This window comes from Podarcis vaucheri (genome assembly GCF_965113315.1).
Source record: "Podarcis vaucheri genome assembly, chromosome: 10".
Lineage (NCBI taxonomy): Eukaryota > Metazoa > Chordata > Lepidosauria > Squamata > Lacertidae > Podarcis > Podarcis vaucheri.
The window spans coordinates 54,843,309-54,868,891 of record NC_138748.1 but is presented as its reverse complement, the minus strand read 5'-3'; the positions used below and the strand labels follow the sequence as shown (position 1 = coordinate 54,868,891).

General features: G+C 40.4%; 1 protein-coding gene and 1 long non-coding RNA gene across 16 annotated transcripts in view; one reads left to right on the top strand and one right to left on the bottom strand.

The window, feature by feature from the left end:
* LOC309542127 overlaps positions 1 to 15,205 on the bottom strand; it is a 63,059-nt gene extending 47,854 nt beyond the window's left edge. For both annotated transcript variants that reach the window (XR_014224106.1, XR_014224107.1), the window contains exons 1-2: positions 11,110 to 15,205; positions 10,183 to 10,746 (exon numbers count right to left, since the gene is read on the bottom strand). This is a non-coding gene — a long non-coding RNA (uncharacterized lncRNA). The remainder of the gene's footprint in view (positions 1 to 10,182; positions 10,747 to 11,109) is intronic.
* The window catches only part of BICD1 (BICD cargo adaptor 1), a 148,185-nt gene extending 122,944 nt beyond the window's left edge, over positions 1 to 25,241 (top strand). For 5 of the 14 annotated variants that reach the window (XM_082240446.1, XM_082240455.1, XM_082240461.1 and 2 more), the window contains 2 exons: positions 16,575 to 16,650; positions 19,353 to 25,241. In XM_082240446.1, the coding sequence (XP_082096572.1) occupies positions 16,575 to 16,650; positions 19,353 to 19,437 (161 nt within the window). In that variant the 3' untranslated portion in view covers positions 19,438 to 25,241. Of the gene's footprint in view, positions 1 to 16,564; positions 16,651 to 19,352 lie in introns of those variants that run through there. The other 9 variants (XM_082240457.1, XM_082240460.1, XM_082240450.1 and 6 more) reach the window with 7 other exon arrangements.
* Positions 25,242 to 25,583: the final 342 nt, after the last annotated feature.

Sequence of the window (25,583 nt, the reverse complement as noted above, 5' to 3'; positions counted from 1 at the left end):
TTGAATGTGCCCAGCAGATTATGTTTCACTTCAGACTGATGCCATGTGGAATGATATCAAAATCAAGGTGCTTACAAGATCTTTTCCTACTGTAGTATGGAAATTACATGCCACATTTTTAATATGAGCATGTGCACTCCTAGTGCTAAATGTTTTTTGCTGTGTATGAATTATTTAAAAAAATAATCTTCTCTGTCTGTTACTTCACTAACCTGTTGACCTGCTGGCTAGACTGTCAGTAGATTTAGTGAGGAATGATTAAAACACTATATTTAATTTTTTTTTAAATTCTTAAAAATATATCACAATTATATTTTAATTACAGGGTTTCACAATTATTCTTTGTATACATGTATTTGTTACATTTTGTAGAAGTGTAATAGAAATGCACAAATACACTACAGATGGACTACTTTTAACTGTCACTTGCTTTTGAGCAAGGCGTTCTGTCAGTTGTGTAAGTGAGCTATAAATCTCTAATAGAAGGCTTATCTGTAGTAAAGAGTAGAAATTGAGGAGATATTTGATTTTGTTTTGTAATTTAATGAGAAACTAATTCACACTTCTCAAACCATTCCCCAAACCAAAATTACATTTGCACACACCCAAATTCTACAGTGAAGTTCTCCAACCAATATAAATGTATTGGGGAAAATCTGCATACAATTTGCATATATTAGGAGGAAGAATATCCCAAAACGCTTTATATATGGGGAAATTGCTTGTAAAAATGTGTATATTAGTCAACAATGCATACGAACATGTGTTTAGTAGGATAAATTTACACAAAAAGGCAGATTTCCTCCCATGAGAATAAGAGGGGAAAAACCTGTGTAGAAATGTGCAGCAGTATATCTAAGACTGGAAAAATGAGAAACTTAGAGAAATGAAATTGACAATTTCATTCATCCCTAGCAGAGGCATATGAAATCTATAGCCCTCCAGATGTTGTTTGACTCCAATTTCCATCCAACGTGGCCAGATGTCAGGAATGTTTGGAGATGGAGGACATCATCTTGAGGGCCACAGCTTTCCCATCACTGAAGTAGAACTCTGTATCTCAATCTTCATATCTTGCGGCAGAAAATTTCATAAGTTAAATATGCACGACAGAGCCAGTACCAGACTATGGGAGCATAATCTGGCTGTTGCTTCCTTGCTCCTCTTAGCTGTGGACAGCAGCACCCTCTTCTTGACCCATTATTAAATAACATAAACCATAAAAACATCAGGCACTGCAAATATGATAAACTACAGTCGTGTCTCCTAGAAATTATTTGTTGCATACGATTGAGTAGCAGGGGGTTCTCTAGTAGAATGTGCCAGCTTAAATGTCCGAATCACCTTTGCAATTGACCGCTATTTTATCTAGTTCTTTTCTCCTGATCTTCTTAGCTGCAAATGCATATAGAATCATAGAATCATAGAGTTGGAAGAGACCACAAGGGCCATCGAGTCCAACCCCCTGCCAAGCAGGAAACACCATCAGAGCACTCCTGACATATGGTTGTCAAGCCTCTGCTTAAAGACCTCCAAAGAAGGAGACTCCACCACACTCCTTGGCAGCAAATTCCACTGTCGAACAGCTCTTACTGTCAGGAAGTTCTTCCTAATGTTTAGGTGGAATCTTCTTTCTTGTAGTTTGGATCCATTGCTCCGTGTCCGCTTCTCTGGAGCAGCAGAAAACAACCTTTCTCCCTCCTCTATGTGACATCCTTTTATATATTTGAACATGGCTATCATATCACCCCTTAACCTCCTCTTCTCCAGGCTAAACATGCCCAGCTCCCTTAGCCGTTCCTCATAAGGCATCGTTTCCAGGCCTTTGACCATTTTGGTTGCCCTCCTCTGGACACGTTCCAGTTTGTCAGTGTCCTTCTTGAATTGTGGTGCCCAGAACTGGACACAGTACTCCAGGTGTGGTCTGACCAGAGCAGAATACAGTGGCACTATTACTTCCCTTGATCTAGATGCTATACTCCTATTGATGCAGCCCAGAATTGCATTGGCTTTTTTAGCTGCCGCGTCACACTGCTGGCTCATGTCAAGTTTGTGGTCAACCAAGACTCCTAGATCCTTTTCACATGTACTGCTCTCAAGCCAGGTGTCACCCATCTTGTATTTGTGCCTCTCATTTTTTTTGCCCAAGTGCAATACTTTACATTTCTCCCTGTTAAAAATCATCTTGTTTGTTTTTGCCCAGTTCTCTAATGTGTCAAGGTCGTTTTGAAGTGTGATCCTGTCCTCTGGGGTGTTAGCCACCCCTCCCAGTTTGGTGTCATCTGCAAATTTGATCAGGATGCCCTTGAGTCCATCATCCAAGTCGTTGATAAAGATGTTGAATAAGACCGGGCCCAAGACAGAACCCTGTGGCACCCCACTAGTCACTTCTCCAGGATGAAGAGGAACCATTGATGAGCACCCTTTGGGTTCGGTCAGTCAGCCAGTTAGAAATCCACTGAGTGGTAGCATAGTCAAGACCGCATTTTACCAGCTTCTTTACAAGAATATCATGGGGCACCTTGTCAAATGCCTTGCTGAAATCAAGGTAGGCTACATCCACTGCGTTCCCTTCATCTACCAGGCTTGTAATTCTGTCAAAAATGAAGATCAGGTTAGTCTGACATGACTTATTTTTCAGAAATCCATGCTGACTATTGGTGATCACAGCATTCCTTTCTAGGTGCTCACAGACTGTTTGCTTAATGATCTGCTCCAGAATCTTCCCTGGTATTGATGTCAGACTGACTGGGCGGTAATTATTTGGGTCCTCTCTTTCCCCCTTTTTGAAAATAGGGACAACATTTGCCCTCCTCCAGTCTACCGGGACTTCGCCTGTTCTCCAGGAATTCTCAAAGATGACTGCCAGTGGTTCTGAGATCACATCTGCCAGTTCTTACATACAAGGACAGAGACGCGCATGCATTCTTACATACAAGGACAGAGACGCGCATGCATTGGAACCCGCGAGAATTTGCCGTACAGCACTGCTGAGGGCATTGTCTCAAAGCGGGCTCTAGAGAAAGCCCATCTATAGGCTTCGTTAGTGATGTTAGTTAAGTAAGGGGCAGCTGCAAAATTAGGCCAAGCTTTTAAACATCTATACGTCTCCGGGAGTAGGGCGCCTTCTTGTTGTAATTCGATATCATAAAGTCTCCGAGTGATAATAGCTTTTGCCTTGTTCAGAGTTCCAATAAAAAGATTTTCAGGGTTTAGACCAATTTGTTTGATCTTGTTAGTTATTTGCATAAGCCAAGGAGGATAGGGAACTGCGGCCAGGAAGCAAGGTAATAGACCCTTAGGATTGTAATGGATTTTCAGCCAGAGGGATATTGCTTGTTCCCAGACTTTTAATTCCACTCTGGGCAGTCCTGCCTCTTGCCTTAAGACTGCATTAGGTGTACACTTAGGGGTAGCAAATAATGATCTTAAGAATTTAGATTGTACTGTTTCAAGGGTCTTAAGGTTGGCAGAGGGGCTAATTTGAGAGCCATATAGAAGTTGGGCTAAAGATTAGGGGCGCCACAGAGATTTCGGCGTGGATTTCAGTTGGGCAGAGTAGGGGTGTGTGTTCTGCCGTGACCTGAGGAGATTCATGACCCATTTTTGGCTCCAAGTTAGGTGGAATATTTGCCTCTTTTGTGGGCGTTAGATCTTCAAAGTTGCGGAGATAGAGTAATAACTCATCTAGTCTGTCCGTTATCTCTGTTTGTTCGGCTTTTGGCAGATGGGAGAAGGAGACAAGTAATTCCTGCTCCATCGAATTCTCAAGATGAGTAGCCTTTGATAGGAGGGGCATGGGGGTCTCTGTCTAACTAATTAAGTCTGAGGGTGGAGAGGTAGAGCTCGTAGTAGATGGAATGCCCTCATTTTTAATTGCTTTCCTTTTAACTGGAGAGTAGGGAATAAGAGGGCAAATCTTAGTGTTGATAAAAACTCTTGTAATAAAAATTCCATAATTAGTCAGGTAGCTTCGTAGGGACACCATATAAGCCTTTTAGAATCAAAGGTGAGCAGTATCCTCTGCATGTGTGGCTTGCTGTAAATGTGGACAGTGGATTTCAGATCGATGGAAAGAAGATCTACGCCCAAAAGCTCAGCTAGATGCCTTCTTGCGACATGTGTAGATGACCAGTTAACAACCTGACCTTTGAAGGGGAGGATAATTAAACAAAGTCTAGTGGCTTGTAACGAGAGATTATAGGAAGATAAGGTGTGTAAATCTTCCATAGATTGTTTGTTTTCAGATTTGCAGCCAGTCTGCGGGGTTGAGTGCAATAGGGCAGGTACTCTGGGTGTTGGTTCGGCCCTATCCTCCGGTGAAACGTCTACAGGGCTGACATTAACTTTTGGGGATACAAAGGATATAATCTCTAAGGAGCCTTTGATGTCTCTTATGTATTTAAAGATACAGTCCACGGTTTTAGCCACTAGGTCTAACGTGGTAGAGTGTTCAAGTAGTAATTCAGAGAGATGGTTTGCTTGTTCTCCGATGCAATCTTCCGCCTGAATGGGCATAGTTGGAACTTTTTTGGGACCTTTTGGTCTCGTGATGTTGTTTAAGGAGTTAATGGGTTGTTTGGTGGGTGGTTCCTTCGGTGTAATTTCCTTATCTATTATCTCTGCTAATGGCGAGAAGCTGTTCGAGGTTGGAATATTAAAAGTGTCCTTTGTTTTTCCATAGAAGAATTCGCTGATTTTGGTTTGCTTGGTAAGGGGCAAACATGCCATTTCCTCTAAGTCCTCAGATTCTCTGCAGCGTTTACCAACCCCCTACCAACCCCCTACCAACCCCCCTCCTCGCATCAGCAGGGCTGTCTAATTGCTGAGTCATCTCTCCCTTTGCCTCACTCTTTTATCTTCCCTAAATTTTTCAAAGAGTCGAGGGAGTATTTTCCTTGAAAGTATCATATTCAAGGAGGAGTAGTGTGCCAAAGGTTATTGGCATAACACTAAATTATGCTCCGTCTGTGCCTCCAGACATGTGGTGGGAACAGCCCATGAATCTTCCTGTAAGCTCTTCGCAGTGTGATAAGATAGTCAATGCGGCTTTAAAGCTCCAAGAAGAGTCAGGAAAGTGAAACGTGGGATAGAATGGGGTGAGGTGCTTAAATTTATCTGAGCTCAATATTCATTAAAATAGTCTTTAAAAGGGAGTAAGAGAAAATAAAAGGATAAAATCAACGGGCTCACATTAGTAGAGTGCTGTCCGCCATCATACCGGAAGAGGTCTCTTGGTTCTATATATAGCGCGCATTGCAATAAATAGTGGTACAGATCCTGAAGCCGAGGCTCCAATACTTTGGCCACCTCATGAGAAGAGAAGACCCTGATGCTGGGAAAGATTGAGGGCACAAGGAGAAGGGGACGACAGAAGACGAGATGGTTGGACAGTGTTCTCGAAGCTACCAACATGAGTTTGACCAAACTGCAGGAGCCAGTGGAAGACAGGAGTGCCTGGCGTGCTCTGGTCCATGGGGTCACGAAGAGTCAGACATGACTAAACGACTCAACAACAACAACAACAGGTCCTCTACACAAGGTTGCCCACACAGACAAAGTCTCTCCTTGTATTGTACTTTGCCGTACCGACCATCCACCATCAGTTGGAATCGTAATTCTGTAAAAGCGATTCTTAGTGCGGCAGGTGGGAGCTTTGTCAGATATCTAGCTTGGATGTGCTCCATTTTGATAAGTGGGAACCATGGTGAACTTTTGGTAGCAGCAATTGTGGTTAAATCCCTTTCATTATTGGACAGATAGATAGATAGATAGATAGATAGATAGATAGATAGATAGATTTATATACAGCCGTTCATCTGAAGATCACAGCGTGGAAGCCATTGCCCACATTCCTTTTCCTCCTCTCCAACACCATGGTGATGATTCTCTGGTACCTTGGCTCTGAGAAAGGACCACAGGCCCTTCATCAAAGCTAGACATTTGATCTTAGGGAGGCAGTTAAAAGGCTGAACTGCTGCTTCATAGCTGTGATGGACTGGAGGGGCAGAACAAGTTGAAACTTAAACCTGGCAAAACAGAAGTACTGCTAGTGAGTAGACAATATGTCTTATACAGCCTGATTGGAAGGGAGTTGGATTCCCTATGATTAGGCGTGTAGTTTGGGGATGCTCCTTGATCCACCGCTCTTGCCAGATGTGCAGGTGGTTTGTTAGTTTGGGCCCAGTGCTGCAATCTGTTAAGGTCATCTTGAATCCTGCTTCTGCCTTCTGTGACATTAGCTACCTTTCCTAGCTTGATGTTGTGAGGAAAATGAGCAGAGAAAGGCCTGACATATGGAATGTTCAAGTATGCCTGATACTTTATGTAGACTGACAATTGTGTAAGCTGATAACCATAGCAGAGTGGAGCTTTTCACGTAGGCATAGTGGTAGCTGCTGAAATGGTACATTGGTAATGCAACAGCTGATAAGAAAGAATGAATGAAAACTGCAGGCGCGATTCTGCAGCAGAATGTAACCAATCACAGCGTGCTGCGCCATAAGTTATATCTCGATGCCCACCATTTTTTGGTGGACTGGGGATCCTACTGCAGCAGTAATAAATATCACCCTCCTGGGTGCTCTTCCTTTACGGATTGGTCTCAGTCAATTTGTAACAGTTGCATCTGAAAACGAACTTGGCAGTGTGGAGTTTTCCCACAACAGTGTCATGTGCAAGTTTGATGAGCATCTCCTCAATTCCTATATGCAAATCACTTATAAAGATGTTGAACAACAATGGGCCCAGGACAAAACCCTGTGGCACCCCACTTGCCACTTTCCCCATGATTATCAGGAACCATTAGTAAGCACTCTTTAGACATAGTCAACATATGACCTCAAACAACCATTAAATAGTTGCTTTTTAAAAAGAAGTTCTTGAAGCTAATCCAGAAACTCCAGCGGGTGCAGAATGCCGCGGCAAGGCTCCTTACGGGGTCCTTGCCGCAGGATCACATTCACCCAGTTCTTTACCAGCTGAACTGGCTCCCAGTGGAGTACAGGGTCAGGTTTAAAGTGCTGGTTTTGACCTTTAAAGCCGTATGCAGCCTAGGACCCTCATACCTATGGGACTGCCTCTCCTGGTATGCCCCAAGGAGGACCTTAAGGTCCATAAATAACAACACTTTGGAGGTCCCGAGCTTCAAGGAGGTTAGATTGGTCTCAACAAGGGCCAGGGCCTTTTCAGCACTGGCCCCGACTTGGTGGAACGCTCTGTCACAAGAGACTAGGGCCCTATGGGATTTGACATTTTTCCGCAGGGCCTGCAAGATGGAGCTGTTCCACCTGGCCTTTGGCTTGGACTCACTCTGACCCCTTATATGGGATTTGGTATATAAATTTTCCCTTGGCTTTTTTGCTAGCCCATGTAGGACCAGCGTGGATAGCTGGCACGGGTGAATACTAAAATGAGGCTGCATTTTAAGCTGTATTTTAAACCGTATTTTAATTAACTGGTGTCCCCCCCCCCCACATTACTTTTTATTGTAATTTAGATTTGGTGTTAGCTGCCCTGAGCCCGGCCCTGGCCGGGAAGGGCGGGGTATAAATAAAAAATAATTATTTATTATTAGAAGAAGAAGAGAAGAAGAGTTTGGATTTGATATCCCGCCTTTCACTCCCTTTAAGGAGTCTCAAAGCGGCTCACATTCTCCTTTCCCTTCCTCCCCCACAACAAACACTCTGTGAGGTGAGTGGGGCTGAGAGACTTCAGAGAAGTGTGACTGGCCCAAGGTCACCCAGCAGCTGCATGTGGAGGAGCGGAGACGCGAACCCGGTTACCCAGATTACGTGACTACCGCTCTTAACCACTACACCACACTGGCTCTCTATTATTAATTATTATTATTATTATTATTATTATTATTATTATTATTATTATTACTACTGTTATTATTATTATTACTACTGTTATTATTATTATTATTATTAGAACTTAAAAACAATATAGAGTTCTAATTCTGTTGTCTGGGTATGAGAGACCTGATACAGTGTGGTTAGTGTGTGGGATACTTTGCTAACATCCCTTTCCTAGATTCAGGTAGGTAGCTGTGTTGGTCTGACGCAGTAGAAATATATAAAAAATAAAAAATAAAACAATTGTCCAGTAGCACCTTAGAGACCAACTAAGTTTGTTCTTGGCATGATCTTTCATGTGCATGGACACTTCTTCCGATACCATCTGAAGAATGCATCTTCAGATATTTCAAACAAATCAATCATTGTCCCATGCAGAACATTGAAATTGAAAAACTACATAAAACTACATAAAAACTACATAAAAACTACACAAAACATTCAAAACCCCCTAAAAAGTCTGAAACTCCATTTTAAAATACACTATACTATAGAGACCCCTTATGCTGCGTTTAGAACCAGAATTGCATTTGCGTAGAAACTGTTTCTCAGGCGGCTAGTCCTGGCCTTTATAACCCTATACCTTCTTCCAGAAGGCAGAAGCTCAGACTGCTTTAGTAAATACGTGATGTTATGATTGTTATACAAATTAGGGAGGGGCACTCTTACAGGCTTCCCTCCCTCAAAGGATCATCTTGTAGGTCAGAGAAATAGGAAACAGAGGCAAGGCCAGGTAGTAGAAAGCAAGGCGGACTTTTTCTTTATGGGTCTATTTGCAAAGTCCTTCCTGCCCCCACCATGCAAGGAAAGTGAGGGACCTCGGAACAAAAATAGGGAACAACTTCTAAAACCTTTAGAAATGGTCCAGCCCCTTACCCAAAGAACACCCAAAATGTAATACATGGAAATGGGTTGTACATGTAAATGCTCCATTATGTTTCTGCAACATATTTACAAGTCTGTCACTCATATTTGAATAAGGCATGTTAATTGCTTTCCCAGGCTTGCTGGAGCCTTCTGTTGAATTGGTGAACACCTTGGGGTCAGAGCTAATTGACAAAGATTGGCCCTTATTCAAATACATTATTCACTTTTGACAGGTCTTCCTGAGTGATTTGCAAGTGTAAAGCTTTGTTGTGGAGGAATGATGTTATCAAGAACTTCCTGCTACCTGTTCGGAGGGGTCTCAGAGTTAAACTGGAGGCTCACTCTTGCTCTGTGTATTTGCCTGGTTCATGTTTTATCTGTACAACTATTTCAAGGCACATTTATCTACATGTACCCCAATTTTGTATAACAGGATCTTTTACTCCCAAAATGCGTTACTTTTCTTATACAACTTATTTTGAGCAGCAACATGGTAAGTGAAGTTCATTCTCTTAGTTGGAGATGCTTCTAGAGTCTGCAGGATCCTTGTCTCTCTGGTTATTATGGAACCCAAGGTAAACCGGTTTAGATGAGAATATAGTTACGCAAGCTTATCACTTAATTTGGGCAAGATTTCTCTTATTAATGGAAACTTTCTTATCTTTAATAGCTTCCTTTATCCTGTTAGCCCACACACAGACATCCTATTAGAACTGTTCGCATCTTTCACAATTTGTGGTTCATATTTTATCTGAGCATTTGTCATAGTGGTTTTCAATAACCATCACCCTGACTTCCTGAAATGAAGCCATGTTTTGCTTTGAATCTCATTTAAGATTATAGTGCAATTGTGTAGCACCCTGCTTGTGGTTAACACTTAGCTGGAATGAAATATTCAACGCAGCAATAGAGAAATTAAAATAATAATTTATTTGTCAGACAAATAAATGATAGGCACAGTGGTATATGGTTACCAAAAGCTCTGCCCCCTCCAACCCTGATGGCCAGCACTTATATTTCCTCAGCCCAGCCCCCTTGCTCCTCCTTTGGCTGCCTCTGTCCAATCAGCCTGGTTGAAATTCCTATTGGCTGTTTGCTAGAACCAATCATAAAAGATACACCCACTTCCTATTACCTTTTATGGGAGACAAAGAGCTATAGTTCCTTCTATCCATAAATGGCAGACAAGTAGCCATATATCTTACATTTGCCTCGACAAGGCACCTTAATTCACCTTTTGCCCTTTTACCCCTACACTCCAAAACAAATGGCTAAAACAGATGACTCATGGTTCTCAGACAGCTGCTTTTCCCATTAGCTCTTGCCCTTTAACCTTAGGAAAATATGTATGGTCAGTATGACCTTTGCTCCCAGCCTGTAATTCCCTTTTACAACTTTGAGGTACTGCTATAAATCGGGGGGGGGGGCTTTCCAGGAGAGCAGGAAGATAAACAACTGCCAAAGTACTTAGCCAGCTGCTTTATGCCTGGCATGAAACATACAAACATTTGCTAATTTATCTTTAAGCTCATTTTAAAATACAGGTCTTGATCAGATGCCTCAATTGTAGACTAAGATACATTTGATAGTTTAAGAGAGATTTTCTGCACCACTTTTGATTTTCAGGCTACTCGAATTTTGTTAAATCTATTCACATGATCAATCCCCAGACTTCAAAGAAACATTGTCCAGTTTTGAAATCACATTCTCTTGCGTTGTCTTGAGTGCAAGTAGAAGAAATGGGAACCATTTGCTTCTGGATTTAAAGTGACTGATTTGTTATTACACCCCAACAAGGAAAATTGTGGTTAGTCTGAACTATGGTTTACTGAAATAAACCTATATCAAAGTATGGTTTCTGAACTTGGCTTGTTCCAATAAAACTAGCTGAGAAATCATGAAATGTTAGCAACTAGTTCTGAAATAACTTCATTCTTTATGAACAATTGGTTTTCTGAACTGCTGAGGAAACAGTGAAGCCCTTCTGTTCTTTATTACCTTCTGTCAACAACGACAACAACTTACCGTATTTTTTGCACCATAACACTCACTTTTTTCCTCCTAGAAAGTAAGGGGAAATGTCTGTGCGTGTTATGGAGCGAATGCCTGCGGGTGGCGGGGGGGATCTGCTGCAGTCGTGAGCGGAGGATCCATGGTTCCCCTTCCTTCCCTCCTCCGTGGTTACAAAGCATGGATCCACATGGATCCTCAGGATTTTTGCATTGGGCTACTCCAAACTGTCAGATCACATGTCTGTGGCCACAGCATGAACCACAAAAATCATATATCCACTATTTTGTTTAGAATTTTTTTTTTCTTGTTTTCCTTCTCTAAAAACTACGTGCGTGTTATGGTCTGGTGCGTGTTATAGAGCGAAAAATACGGTACTTATACCCTACTCATCTGACTGGGTTGACCCAGGCACTCTGGGTGGCTTCCAACATAATAAAAACACAGCAAAACCTCAAACATTAAAAAATTCCCAATATAGGACTGCCTTCAGATGTCTTTGGAAGGTTGTGTAGTTGTTTATTTGTTTGACGTCCGGTGGGAGGTTGTTCCACAGGGCAGGTGCCACTACAGAGAAGACCCTCTGCCTGGTTCCCCGTAACTTCACTTTCCACAGTGAGGGAACCTCCAGAAGGGATTGGAACTGAACCTCAATGTCTGGGCTGAATAATGGGAGTAGAGACTCTCCTTCAGGTATACATTATGTATATTATTGAAACATCTATTTCTGGCAAGAAAAAAAGAGGGAAAACCTGAAATCTGGGGAGGAAAAAAATGCAGTAGTGGATTATCTGAGCCTTAAATTTTTACTTAATTTTATGTGAAAATACATCCTGAGTCTTGAACAAAGGGCGTTATAAACTCATCGGGGAAGAAAGATTTTACATCCATGGAGCAGAAGCAGGGCAGAAGCAAATATAATTTTAGTGCTGCCAGCCTCAATCAGCCATAAGCAGAGGTCTAGTCTAGTGTCTAGAAAGGCAGATAATTTAAGGAGCCTATGAAACAGATAATTAAAGCAAGGAGACCAATATACCCTACAGGGAGTGCCACATATCCCCCCCCCCAGCATAATTGGAAATTCTGACCTGGGGGAAATATTCCTTCCATTTTACAATGAACAAATTGCTTTTATAGAATTGTCCAATGACTTCTGCTTCTTTTGAGCTTTAAAAACAAGGCAGTAATTCTAGCACTTGCAAATACCTTGCTGAATGAGTGGCGCACATGGCTTGCTCCTCCTAGATTCACTTATAAAGGACAGAACTCTGAAGATCATAGGTCAGTTTGGGAGTCAACACATTATGACTGACCCAAGAGTGACACATAAGCACTTTCTCATGTCTTTGAAGTGTAACATGAGAAATGCTTTTCACTAACCGGAGGCTTGCGTTCATCGTCTGATGTTACATTAAAGAATACACCCTCAGTCTTAATACAACTATGCAGTGACAGCCTGGTTCTCCAGCACCATTTCTGTTGAGTGTTGCCTTTGTTGCCACAGTTTTGTATTAATATATTCCCTCCCCCTTCCAAGTAATATTCTATACAGATTTTAATACAATCATCATGGTTCAAATCAATACAGTTTGCACTATGAGAGAAGAGTGAAACTAATTTACAAGAGGACTCCAGCTTCCTACAGGAAGATTGAAAAAGGCATTTTCTGTTCCTGCATACTGTAATTTATTCTGGGGGAGCAAGAACAGTTTAATTCATGCTAGTAGCAAATACTGCTACATTAACATAGTGTTATCAGCAGTATAACAAACAATGCCTGAGCAATGAGGTCACCTTCTGAGGCGCTCAGTATGTCACTGTACTTCTCTGTTGTTGCACCAAGCTTACGGAATGCCCTTCCAGAGAAGTTCAGTGTGGCCCCAGCTATATTTGCTTTTGGGTAGATAGTAAAAACACATATCTCTAGGAGGCTTTATGTGCTACATTTTAATAACAGTCTGCTGGAGGCTATTTTTTATTTTTTGAATTCCTGACTTATTGCTGATGGCTCCTAAATTGTTTGTTTTAATATTTGTAATTGTTCTATTGTTGATGAGGTTTATATTGTTATGTGCTTTGAGTATTTTTTTTAAAAAAACGAGTAAGTGTGACAAGTGGTCAGGCATATATCCAAACAACAGAGATTTGTCCAGATGAACAAGCTTGCACTCACATCTGCAAGATGTGTTGATGGTCACAAGGTTGGGTCTTGGTGGAAAAGATGAAACAGCTATGAGCTGTGATTTGTCAATAGAATCTCAATGTATGGAGACTGTGTGTGTGTGTGTGTGTGTGTGTGTGTAAGTGTAAGAATGTAAGAACATAAGATGCAGGGGACAAACAAGGGATGAAGGATATACCTTTCATGACTTCCTTGTAGTGCCCAGAGATATTGTCCAGAATGCTAGACCAGATGGAACTTTGATTGAGCACCACCCTCTCTAATAACAAACATAGGTGGTTGAGTGCTGACAGGATTTTAGCCAAAATAGGGCCACTGAAAAACAAATGGGAGGTCTCTGGATGTTGTAGTGTAGTGGACTCTGAAAGTATGCAGAAATACAAAATGTTTGCTAAACCTACAAAGGGAATGCTCCTCCCAAAACAGCCCAGTGCAGTCTGAGCATGCTTAGTAGCCTCTAGGACAGGCTTCCTCAACCTCGGCCCTCCAGCTGTTTTTGGCCTACAACTCCCATGATCCCTAGCTAGCAGGACCAGTGGTCAGGGATGATGGGAATTGTAGTCTCAAAACACCTGGAGAGAACCCGAGTAGAGACTTAATATCACAAAACACACAGCAAAGATAATTCTGGAAATATAGGCTGTAAACCCTTTAAAATGTGCCCGTCCAGTGAGTCCCAAAATATCCATTTTAAAAGCTCTTTCCAAGCTATGCTACATACTAGTTTCAGAATCCATTCTGGTCTTAAACAAAATAAGGCTTTTTAAAACCTTGCTCAGAACTCCTCTCATAGTGAAATCCACATTTTGGGAGGGGGGGAGAGAGAGAGAGAGAGAGAACGAGGGTTTGGTAATCCAATTCTTCTCAAGCTGAAGGGTGATGACATAGGCTAAGCCTGGCAGGACAGTTTATGTTTTTAACCCCTTCATGCATTAATTAGATTAATACATGCTAGAGCTATATGAGGCTTGTACCCTACGAAACCAACACTATAATATGGCTCCATATGGGGTAGATAGAAAAGCATATAGCATTTTAAAGTTTAATATTTTGCTGACAGCAAAATGAAAGCATATCCATTTGTAAGATAATACACATTATTTGTATAGGTGGCTTTAATGCTTTTGTGTCTTATGGTCATAAGGGCAGAGAACACCTTGTGATAACCAGGAAATAAACGGTTACATTGTTAGAGCCAGAAATAAAAAGAAGGAAAACATTCTGAAGCCATTAATAGGTGACAGAGTTAAATTAAGACCTAATGTTAACAGATGCATCTTTGCTGAGTTTTATTTTCCTATACTAGACTCAAATCCATTTAACATAGGACAGAATATTTGAAAGGGCAAGGAGGTTTGAAATGACTTGAGCTCTATTTAAACGATTGAAATGAGAGGATGATAATATACGTAGAACTAAATAATATTAGGGGTGGTGTCTGCTAACTTGGTATAATGCAGGAACCCCAACTTCTCTTACTTTTGCTCTCATTTAATATAGCTAAGGTGTATAAAATAATTTCTTCTCACATGGAACAGGATTTTTTTAAAAAAAACATTTCTTATATAATAGTTATTACTAACGTTCATCATTTATCCAGAATATTAAATTTGTAAAGTTCCCAAATTCATAACTTTTTCTAAAAATACTGGAGCTTGCATAGGACTTCAACCTTGATCCTCCCCCCCCCAGCAATAAAGTACACTGACCAACTCTCCTTAGTTTGGTCAAAAAACACTGTAAAGCTCAGTATGAAAAATCCAGGGGGTATATAACTTTTTGGAATCATGATCATGACTAGAATAGTTCCCCTATAAAGTCACCCCCCAAAAATAAATCTTGTTTTTGGAAACATGCTTTCTCCCCATTGTGACTTCATCAGTTCAGCACTGAGTTCACTTGATAAAAAAATCTTAATCTCTATTTTTTTCTACCCTACCTTTCTGCACAGTATTTCAAGGTGGCTAATAATTCTATAATAATACAGCTTCTTAATTATATATTACATTACTCAAAGAATAACTCCCAAGCTCTGCCCAGCATCTCAGAGCATTTTGCAATTCAACTGTGTCGGTAAAATAACTTCACACATTGTGGCATGTAATAACCCTCCTGCTGAAGGTAATTTTTCTCAAGGTCATAAATATACTGCCATTCTCTGTTCCAAATACAAAATTTGCTTATTTCTGTGTGCCACTGGAGGGCAGTGTGGATCTCTAGGAAGAGTAAGGAATTGGAGGCAGCCTGGGTATGAAATAAGATGGGAAGGAAAGAAAAGAAAAAAAGAAAAGAATAGCACACTCTGAGTCACCAGAACCTACGTATAGTTAACCCTGGCCCATTAGGTATGCAGCAGGCGTATCTTTGCTGACATTCTGATTTCAAGTTACAGTTGTGTGAAATAGATGTAATGAGTGCTTTGCCACAAGCTGGGATTTTTGCATGCAGTCAACCCTGAAATGAGCTGAGGAATGACATGCTGAATAGCATCTTACGGTTTTGTCACATTTGAAATCTCATCTGAGAGAAGAAAACAGTCAGCCATGCACTTTAAGGCTGACATGAATCAGCGCTCAGTAACTTGACCAGGGGATGGAAAAAGAGTTTCACTATCTTCTGTGCCTTAGTAGTGTTTTAATCACATCCAAAACAAATATATCTGTGACAATGCTTCCATGTTTATTGTGGGATCAGTGCTCCTCAGGCATGGAAGTTTCACGCACCATTGTTGTTGGCATCAAAAAATAAATTTTAAAAATCCACATTTCATATGTATTTACCCTTTCTACAGAAAACCCCATTGCTGCTGTTGTTTTTAATCTGTTGCCAATAACTCACCAGAATTATTAAGTCTCTGTCTGGAATACGAGTGGGGAACCTTTCGCCTTCCCAGTGTTGCTTAATGGCAACTCCCATCAGCCCCAGCAAGCCTGCCAATAGCCAGGGATGGAGTTGGTAGTTCAGCAACATCTGAATGGCCATAGGTTCACCACACATGGTAGTCTAGAAGCACCTTCTATTTTGAAGGGATCTCCTAGGGGCATATTGAGAATGTTACTATTTTTTTGTTTGGGTAGGTTCTCAAGGATTTTTAGCCTCTTTATAGCACCTAGTGAGAATAAAGGGAGATAATCTATAATTCATAGGCTACGTGACTCTTGCGTTTAATTTTTGTACAGTACTTGGAAATTCATATTTGAATATTTTAAAAGACGTAATTATGGCCATGTGCATACACTTTCCTGATAAAAAAATAGACATGCACAACACATTCTCGTGTTGTTTTTATGTGTATGTCCATAATAGGAACCTGCTTCATAATACAACAGTATTAACAAAATATTTAATTATAATGGATTCAGACTTATCCCCTGCTCCCCTCAGCAATATGAAGAACTGCTATTGTTCATCATATTATCAACAGGCAGCAGTGTTCCTGCCAGATTTTGCAAGGATACAAGTAACCTTTTACCAAGTGGTAAATTGGCATTTGTGAAAGAACCCATAATGATCTTCACAGTTTATTCCGACCAGCTCTTAAACAGAGCACAAATTCTTCACTAAATCTCTTCCACCACCTGCCTTGTCTGTTTATAGCTTACTAACCCCTTGTGTCATCTCTTTGTATATATGTCTAATTTATCAGTTTCTTGTAGATTGTCAGCAGCCTGCTGCCTCCATACCGCCACACGGCTCACAACTAGCCAGGAGGCAAGACTGCCAGACTGTCAGGTAATACTTGGCTAACTCTTCTCTCTTCTCCTCTTGCTCTTCACTGCATGCTGTGGTCAGTCTGCCACGGACAACAGCCAAGCTTCACACCCCACTTCTTTTCTATGCAGCTGTCACTCCTCACCCCACCTCCATTCCATCCTTCCATTTCTGAGTTTCTACATGGCTTGTGTTTTTTAAAAAAAAGAAAAGAAAAATCAAATATATATTTGATTTTTTGCATTCGTATGTGTGTATACCAATTGAGAGTCTAGTTAAAGCCTAGCAGAGGAAAGCAAGAAGACTGCTGTTGTGGTCTGCAGCAAGGACAATGTGTTTTAGGACAAATTATCAGCATCCTTGAAATGTCCCTCAAAGCAGAACAATTCAGGGATGTCTCATGCACTCAGTTACACTAAAAGCTCTTGATTAACATCACCATTCATTTCATAAGCAACCTTGCAGAGAGAGTCTGGGCTTGTTACTGAGTAACAGTTAATGACAAAAACATGGAAGGAGAAGTTCCTGAGACAGCCTGACTTAATTTTATTAAATGACAACCCGGCCATGAGGCATTTTTTGGCCACTCAGCAAAGTTCTGTTTCTTTGCTGAGAAAAGGGTGTTACAATCTAAAATCTTTGAGAAATAGATTATTTTTGATTTTGTTAACACAGTCCATGAGTAATGTTCTGCTGCCTTGCTATGATGGGATAGGGTTTGGATTTCTTAAGAATTGCAAAATAATTAATTAAAGCTGGGTGTGTATGTTTGCTCATTGGGAGCCATTTCAGTCACAATGGGAGATTACTGGCCAAATTATAGGTGCTGTTTTGCAGTTGCCTGCCTCTCACAAGACCTCTTTTCAGCAGTTACAATTTAAGACCCATAACTTCTGAAATGTTCAGAAAATAATGTAACTTGATTTCACCTTTCTCATCAAGTAAAATTGTGTAACTTCCAAGGACAGCCTTGTGCCCTTCTCTGGAACCACCAACAAAAAACCAACAGAACAGGCTTCAGTCAGTTGGGAAATGGATGTAGTGAAATTAAGAAAAATGGATGCACTCTTAGAACTGCCACTAGAAAGCTTAGCTAATTCATTTTTTTAGTATTAATTGGTCCATTGAATCTACAATCCGTAGTTGGTCGGCTCAGAGTAAGATCTCCTTCATCCATGAGCTAATTGTGGAGGCCAGTTTGGTCTGTTTCACTGAAACCTGGATGGATGAGCAGGTGGGAGTTGGTCTCACCCAACTGTGCCCACCTAGGCACTCAGTGCAGCATCAAGGCAGACCTAAGGATCAGGGAGGGGGAGTTGCTGTGGTCTATAGAAATTCTCTTTCTCTCTAGGCTCTCTGTCCAGCCTCACTGCCCAGCAGTCTCGCTGACAGAGCTGGTCTCGGAGGCAGTGTTGAGGACTCCCAGACTGCTGTTTTGGGGGGACTCCAACATCCATGCTGAGGCGACTGGCTCTGGGGTGGCTCAGGACTTCATGACTGCTATGATGACCATGGGGCTGTCCCAGCATGTCATCAGCCCTACACACGTGGCAGGCCACACTGAACCTTGTTTTCACAACTGGACAGGAAGAGGGTGATCAGAAAGCAGAGAATATTTACATCAATCTCTTGTCATAATCAGAACACTTGCTGTTGAGATTTATGATTTTAGCACCTTCTTCCCACTGCTGAAGCGGGGGACCTATAAGGATGGTCTGCCGCTGGAGGCTGATGGGCTTCCAGGTGGCTCTAGGGAGTTTTCTGGCTGCTACGGCTGTCACTCCTGTTGAAGCCCTGACCGACCTCTGGAACATCCAAGTGGCTAGGGCCATTGATACGATCGCCCCTGAATGACCTCTCCCACTTTGCTGAGCCTGCTTGGCTCCTTGGTATACTCCAGAGCTTAGCGCGAGGAAACAAGCTGGGAGATGGTCTGAACATATGAGTGGAGAAAAACTCCAGTCAATGCTGAGGGCTCATCATTAAGCCTTCCTCGTGGCAGTAAAAGCAGCATAGAAGTTCATGCATTGCATCTTTGTGTTGTCCAGCAGAGCTTTTCTGTGGGGGGTTATGGGGTTTTCTACATTCTGGCCCCAAAGAGGTGACAGAATGAACAGTAACTTGCTGTGACTTGTTTGTAAAGCATTTAGAGGATAAAATTGCTTGTTCCTACTGGGACATTAACTCCACCTCTTTAGAGGTGTCCAGAGCCCTATCTAGTCCTGTTACGTTGCAGGAGTTTCAGTTGGGAAGGCTCCCTGTTTGTGAAATACTCTCCCCAGGGAGGCTTGCCTGACACCTTTGTTACATACCTTTAGGTGCCCGGAAAAAAACATTTTTCTTCCAGGCCTTTGGCTAATTAAACAATCTATGGCTTTTTAAACTTCGTGAAGCGGGGGGTGGTTACTGTTTTTGTTTGGTACTATGTTATGTATTTTTGTGTTTTTATATTGTAAGCTATCCTGTGAGCCTTGCATGAAGAGCGGTATATAAATGTAATAATAATAGTAATACTCTGACTTTTAAAACTTAAGATAATGTGTTTTCAGGATCCATCCTGTGGCTGCAATTTATCTTAACTGCTTTTAATGTTGAATTTTAAATTGTTGTAACCCACCTGGCACCTGCAGGTAACAGATGATGATGTTGATGATAATCGGCATAGCAAGAGTGCACAGAGACTTGGTGATATATTAATCATTTCCCCCCTTTTTTATTTTCAGTCCTGATGTAGCTCTTCCAGAAGAACAGCCACATTCCAGCTCTCAGTGTGCTCCCATCAGCTGTCTACCTAAGCCTCCTCCTTAAGCCTAATCTTCATATGCAACCTAAGAGTCGGGGGGCGGGGAAGCCCCCACAAAGAAACTGAGTCGGGGTTCTCACAGCAAAGGTACAGTTTGCGCCGAAGGAACCATTAGGCATTGCTGCCTTTTTGCTGCATTGATGAGTCCGGACACATATCTATGGTCTTAAAACAACTGAGGATGTATGGAAGAGCACAAAGTACAGTGCCCGAACTGTTCAAGAAGATCATTTAAGGTTCCTCTGGTTACATCCAGATAATCACGGCTACAGTTTGGATGTCAAAACATGTTTGTCCCAGCCATTTGGCTTGTACTGCTAATATGCTGGGAAGTTAAAACTACTGAAACAAAACAAAGAAAATGTGTTACAAAACCTGATTTTGACAGTTGAGCCACAGCCACAACTCTAGTTTTTCTTTATGTGGATTAAAGGGTGTTAAATATCTTTGTTTTCATTTTATCATATTTGCACCATGAGTTTATTAGAAATACAGTCCATGCCGTGTGAATGTTTTTTTTTCTGGGTTGTTTTTGTTTTTTTTTAAGTGACGCAGAAATAGTTTACCTAGGGTTTTTGTTTTGTAACTGAGGATTGTTCACTTGGCCAAAGTGTGTGGCCTGGTGTTCTCTTTTTCTTAATTGCACAAAAAATGTTGAAAGTGTGTTGAATTGGAATGTGAACTTTGGGGGCATTGCAGAAAAGCTGGATGTGCCTAAATCCCGTTGAAATAAATAGGCACACGGTGAAGCACTTGAAACCCACCAACATCAACAGAATTCAGGCATGTCTAACTTTTCCTGTATTGTGCCCATTGACTTGTACTTTTCTGCTGCACTGGTATTGTTTATGCACTTATTTTATAACTAATATGATATTAGCTGCTGGTTGTTGTTTTAATATTTCACTAGGATCTGATTAAGCCGAAAATGGGTTTTAGTGAACAGTGCATTTAATAATTGTTTTCCTGTGGTTAACTTTTGTGTTTTGGGGAGGAGCTTGTTTTGTTTTAGGGACTTCCTTCCCTCCTTTTTTGCATTTCAGATAAGCTGATGACTTGGTGCTGCTCATTTTTCTGTTTGGTATCTGGACAAAAAAAAAAAAAAGGAAATGAACTTGAAGTAAACATGCTGTGTTATATTATAACTGAAATGTTCAGGATGTTCTTCACTTGCTGCTCCCAAGTTCAGTGTTAACCAGGTTAAAGCCTTCCCTTGGCAAAAGAAAGTCAAGGAAAAAAGAAGAGGTAACTAAATGTAACAAAAAATAGTACATTTCCAGCTGCATTGGGTGGTGAATTTAGCTGTGCAGGTGGGATTGATGTCTTGGACTGAAGATAATTGTTTTAAATTATTGCTCTAGTGCATTTTTTTCCTTGCCAAAACCCCCAGCTACTATAAAGATCTATCTCATTGTCAGTTTGATGACAAATACTCAGGTGACACACAGGAAGCAGATTCTGTTCCTGCACTGCACAGCGTTCCCACTCTTAAGAATCTCTCCTTTAACAAATGTTTTGAGGAGCAGTGAGTATAGAAGAAAACCAAGAATATTCAGATTTATTTTGCACATTGCCTGGCAGCGAGTCAGACTGCTGACTAGGCTTAGAGTCATCACTTTTATCCATCTGTTGCATTCCCCAGATACAATTCTACCCACCCGTGCTAATTAGCAGAATTCTTGCTCTCAAACAGGTAGCCTTAATACATTTAAAATAAGGCCTGGGCAGATTCACGTCTCTTTGTCTTTCCTACTTGTGCAGTGTTCATATGATCCACAAGGCAGAAATGTGAAGATGTCCTGAACCATGCAGCAGCCTTGACATAAATCAAAGGCAGCTGGGATAATTTGGCCTAAGCCATCTGAATTTGAGAGAAAGAAGATGATGCATTCATTACCAAAAAGAAAAATAAAGGGAGGACTTTAAGCCAAGGATAGTCTAGATGGCCAATCATTGTGCCTAACAATCATTACAAAACCAGTAACCAAGGTGCTAAAAAAACAGAATAGTCCTAAACAGCAATTCCTGTAATAGAATCACAACAGAACAGCTGAGCTTTTGTAATGGATTAGAGATTCAGAGGTAAAAAGTAATTTAGCAGTGGAATCTACAAGCCACTTGAAAGCAACATATTTTGATCCTTAAGGGCAAATATGTGGTACTTTGGGGACTTAATTAAACAGCAATGCATTGGCTTTAAATGGCTTGTGACTGATAGTCAAACTTGTATGTAAGTCTGCTGTTAGAAACCTAACAGTGCTTTGTACTCATTTATCCTTTTTGTTTCCATGTTCCTTATCTTGTGATATGTTTAACATTTTAATACTGTATCTTATCCTCATATTCTTATGTAACAAGTGAATGTCTTCAATTCTTTCATGTAAACAGCATCAAGGGCTGCCACCTCTAGCTTTAGATGGGGTTCTTTCATCAAATAAAATTTAAAAACCTAATAAGTGGGGTGAAGGGAAACAAGGAGCCTTGTGACAACTTCGGAGACCCAACACATTTATTTTGGTGAAAGCTTACACCAAATGTTGTACCACAATGAACATGCTTGCCTTTAAGGTTCTATGCGACTTTTTGTTGTTTTGCTGCAACATGGACTTAACACAGCTAACCTTCTTAAAGCTATTGCACAAGGGTCTGTGATTAAACTAAGTACCTACTAGTCTACTGACACGGGAATCCCATTGAGGGGTAGAGGTGGCAACCTTGTTGGCATAATTTTGGCAAACACTGAAATGAGCCCTTACATGGAGTTTGTTTTGTTTTTCAATTGGGTACGATCTACTCTAAATTATGCATGATGATTTCAGACAGAAAGAGAGAGCTAAGCACATGCTTAAATCTCATTCACTGAAATCGATATGCCTTAAAAATGCTTAAAATTGGTTGGAACATGCTCTTTATATCTAATTGATTTTATTAAGGATATGTTTCAGCTAGGCCAATGTACCCCTCAGAATACTGGGTCTTGTTCAGATATGAAAACATGAGCGTTGCTGCTTAAGCAGCACTACTGCAACTGCCTCTTATTCTTACCAAACATCTTTTAGAACTACGAAGATATTATTATTAAAATTATTCCAATGAAGTACATTAATGGCTGCAATCCTATGCATACTTACCAGGAAATAAACCCTACTGAACAAAGTGAGACTTGAAAGTAAAAAATGCATAGGATTGCACTGTTAAGCTTCTGCCCTAAGCACATTTGCTCTGACCTAAGTTCCACTGAACTCCAGGGAACATACTTCCAAGTAATTGTGTTGAGAATTTCAGCTTTTCTTTCTAATATATATTGCAGTTGGGGGTAGGGAGGTTATTCTTTTGAAATGTTTATTTCCAGAGCATTCAAAGTACTGAAAATTATAATTTTGGGTCGCATCGAAAGAATAAAAAATTGAATGCAAACATAATAGAGCTCCAATGCAGAGATGGTCATGAGTACCCCGCAAAGCAATGAAGTTACACGTTCCTATCTATATCAGAAGATGAGAATGCACTTGTTCACCCACACTGTGCAGATGCAAATGAGAGGTGGGGGATTTGCTATGGATTTGCACCCACCTCCATACATGTACCCTGTTTTATCTGGGCATGAAAATATGCAGTGCTGACCTTTATTCATGGAAGGCAAATATATAGACCTGCACTTTCTTCCTTGTGTGCTGTGCAGGTTAGTATGCACCACACGTTTCTGGATGTAGGAAGGCTGCTGCATTATGCCTGCAGTAATGGCTGGGTCATAATTATGTCAAGATTAATTACTAGAAACTCAAGATCTGAGTGCAAAAATGGTAGAATACCTACCAATAGTTCTCAGAAGGCCCCCTCAAAGCTATATATAACCCAAAGGGTAAGGTTTAGTCACGAGAACCTACAAGTCTACGAGTGGAGTGGTTTCAAAACAAGTCAACACTTTGCTAACAAAACTTGTTTACCTGGATATTACTGGTATTAGTAACATTGGACCTTAAACTTAACTATGGCAGAGGAGTGGGACAAAAAATAACTATTGAGTAATCCTGTACTACTGAAGCAAGAAAGGGTTCAACCTGGTATCTAATTCAACGAGATTACAAATGATCTCTTTCTTGGTTGGTTCTTTTCATCTGGTGACTGTTTGACTTTAAATTATGTTATTTCCTTTGTTTATAAAGGTGTCCTTTATTTCAAAATTCCAGGTACTAAGGTACATTAGAATCCAGGTACATTAGAAGCACAGCCATTTCCTTATTTATTTCTTGCTTTAAAAATAGACTTTTTTCTTCCTTCAAGGTTTCTTTCAGTTGTTCATTTCTATACCTAAAAGGGACATATAGTAATCAATTTTTTATTCCATATATTTAATTTTTTTGGTTCATATTCTGCATAAAAGAAAAAAAAGAAAAGCAATTAATTGCATTCAGCCTTAAGGCAGAAATGCATCTAAATATGCAATATATTTAAAAGCTTGCATGATGTGATTTCATGTACCCTTTCCCATAACCCTGATGATGAAGCTGAATAATTCTTATTTCATGAGATAGTCTTTCCCGCTTACTGCATATTGGAAATGCACGTCCAATATAACTTTCATCAAGAGACGCACGGCTTAAATCCTCATTGCATTTTAATCTCTCTCCCGCAGAGCTCTTGATAATCCCCTCTATTAAATCTGAAGGTAACAAAGTGATAAATTGACAAGACACAAAGGAAAAAATATGTTGCTGCGAGTGGAGATAATTTGCTGTCAGACTCTGGAGGGATGGGGGCCTTGTGTTTCAATTAGTGTCTTGATATGAAGGTACATGTGCTGCTCATTATTATTATTATTATGCACTGATTGTTTTGATTTTTTGCAGCATAAACAGATTTTGTTTTTATTGCAACTTTGACTTTATTATTATATCTGTTTTGGAGATTTGTCAGAAGTGTTTGGTACAAATGTTAGGTAAACAATCTTGCTAACCAGCTCTGGAGGGCGGGGGTGGGGAGAGAAAGAAGAGTAATCTAGCTTTGAAAACTAATTTCTTCAGGGGTATGGCTTTGTGCACCATATCTTTGAATTAGACCTAAGTACACCTCACTAGTTATAGACCTAGTGCTTCAAACCCTGTGGTTTGACTGTTAAAGCGTTGATTAAATCAATCCTTTATATGTAAAGAGAGAGAGAGAACCTTAAAATCCTGATGTTTTGTGATTTTGTAATCTATGAATGTTCCCCTTTGCATGAAAATCCTTATCTAATTAACCACACGAAAGGACATACTGTGTTATACTGTATTCCAAATGGTTTTAAATAATGGTGCAGTTTGCATTAAAATACAATTTGTATACTGCTGTAAAAGTCGGCTGTTCCTAAACTAAATTGAAATTCTGTTGTAAAGCCTTTTTGAGGTTGAATGGAGTATTTCTAGATGGTGGAGGATACAGACAGATGTGCTAATTGACTTAAAGGTTGAATGTCAAAAACTTTTATTGTGTTGCAATTCTGATTTTAAGACAAGAATATTGACCAATTCTGGATTCCAAAACAACTCGTTTTGAAGGCTTTGAATTATTGCCATGTCAAACTCTCTCCCATCCCAGTCTTGAAACTGTAGACAATCCTAGAAACATTGCTTCGTGAGGGAATCCTGTGCTTGTACATGTGTGGTATTATCATGCGGGTTGAATGGTTGGGAAAATAAGACGCTCCAGAACTGAAGAAACTAAATTAGAAGCTAATATACTGATTCTTATATCATTATGTTCCGATTAAAATTATGGTGTAATGCATAACTATCCCAGTAAATAAACTGGCCATTTTTTGTTCCTTGAACTTTGTGCTGTATCTGTATTCTTTAGTATGTCACTGTGTGTTGCTGTGGTCTGTGTGTGCCCACACCCCCGATTCTCTGAAGGAAGGAAGGAAACAGGACTCTGCAAAATCATCAGATGGCAGAATTATCCAGGATATCAAATTTTGCCTCACCCTGGTGAGAGAGCAGCAAACCTTTTTAGATTTCTCTCTTGTGTGATAGTTATTAAAGTTTCAGGCAATAAAACCACACAGCACACTGAATTATTGTATGCATCTTAGAATGCCTGGTTTTTTTAAAAAAGTATTGATTTGGTGTCTGAAATTTGTAAAGTAGGCAAAAGGCACACCTCTTTATTGGTG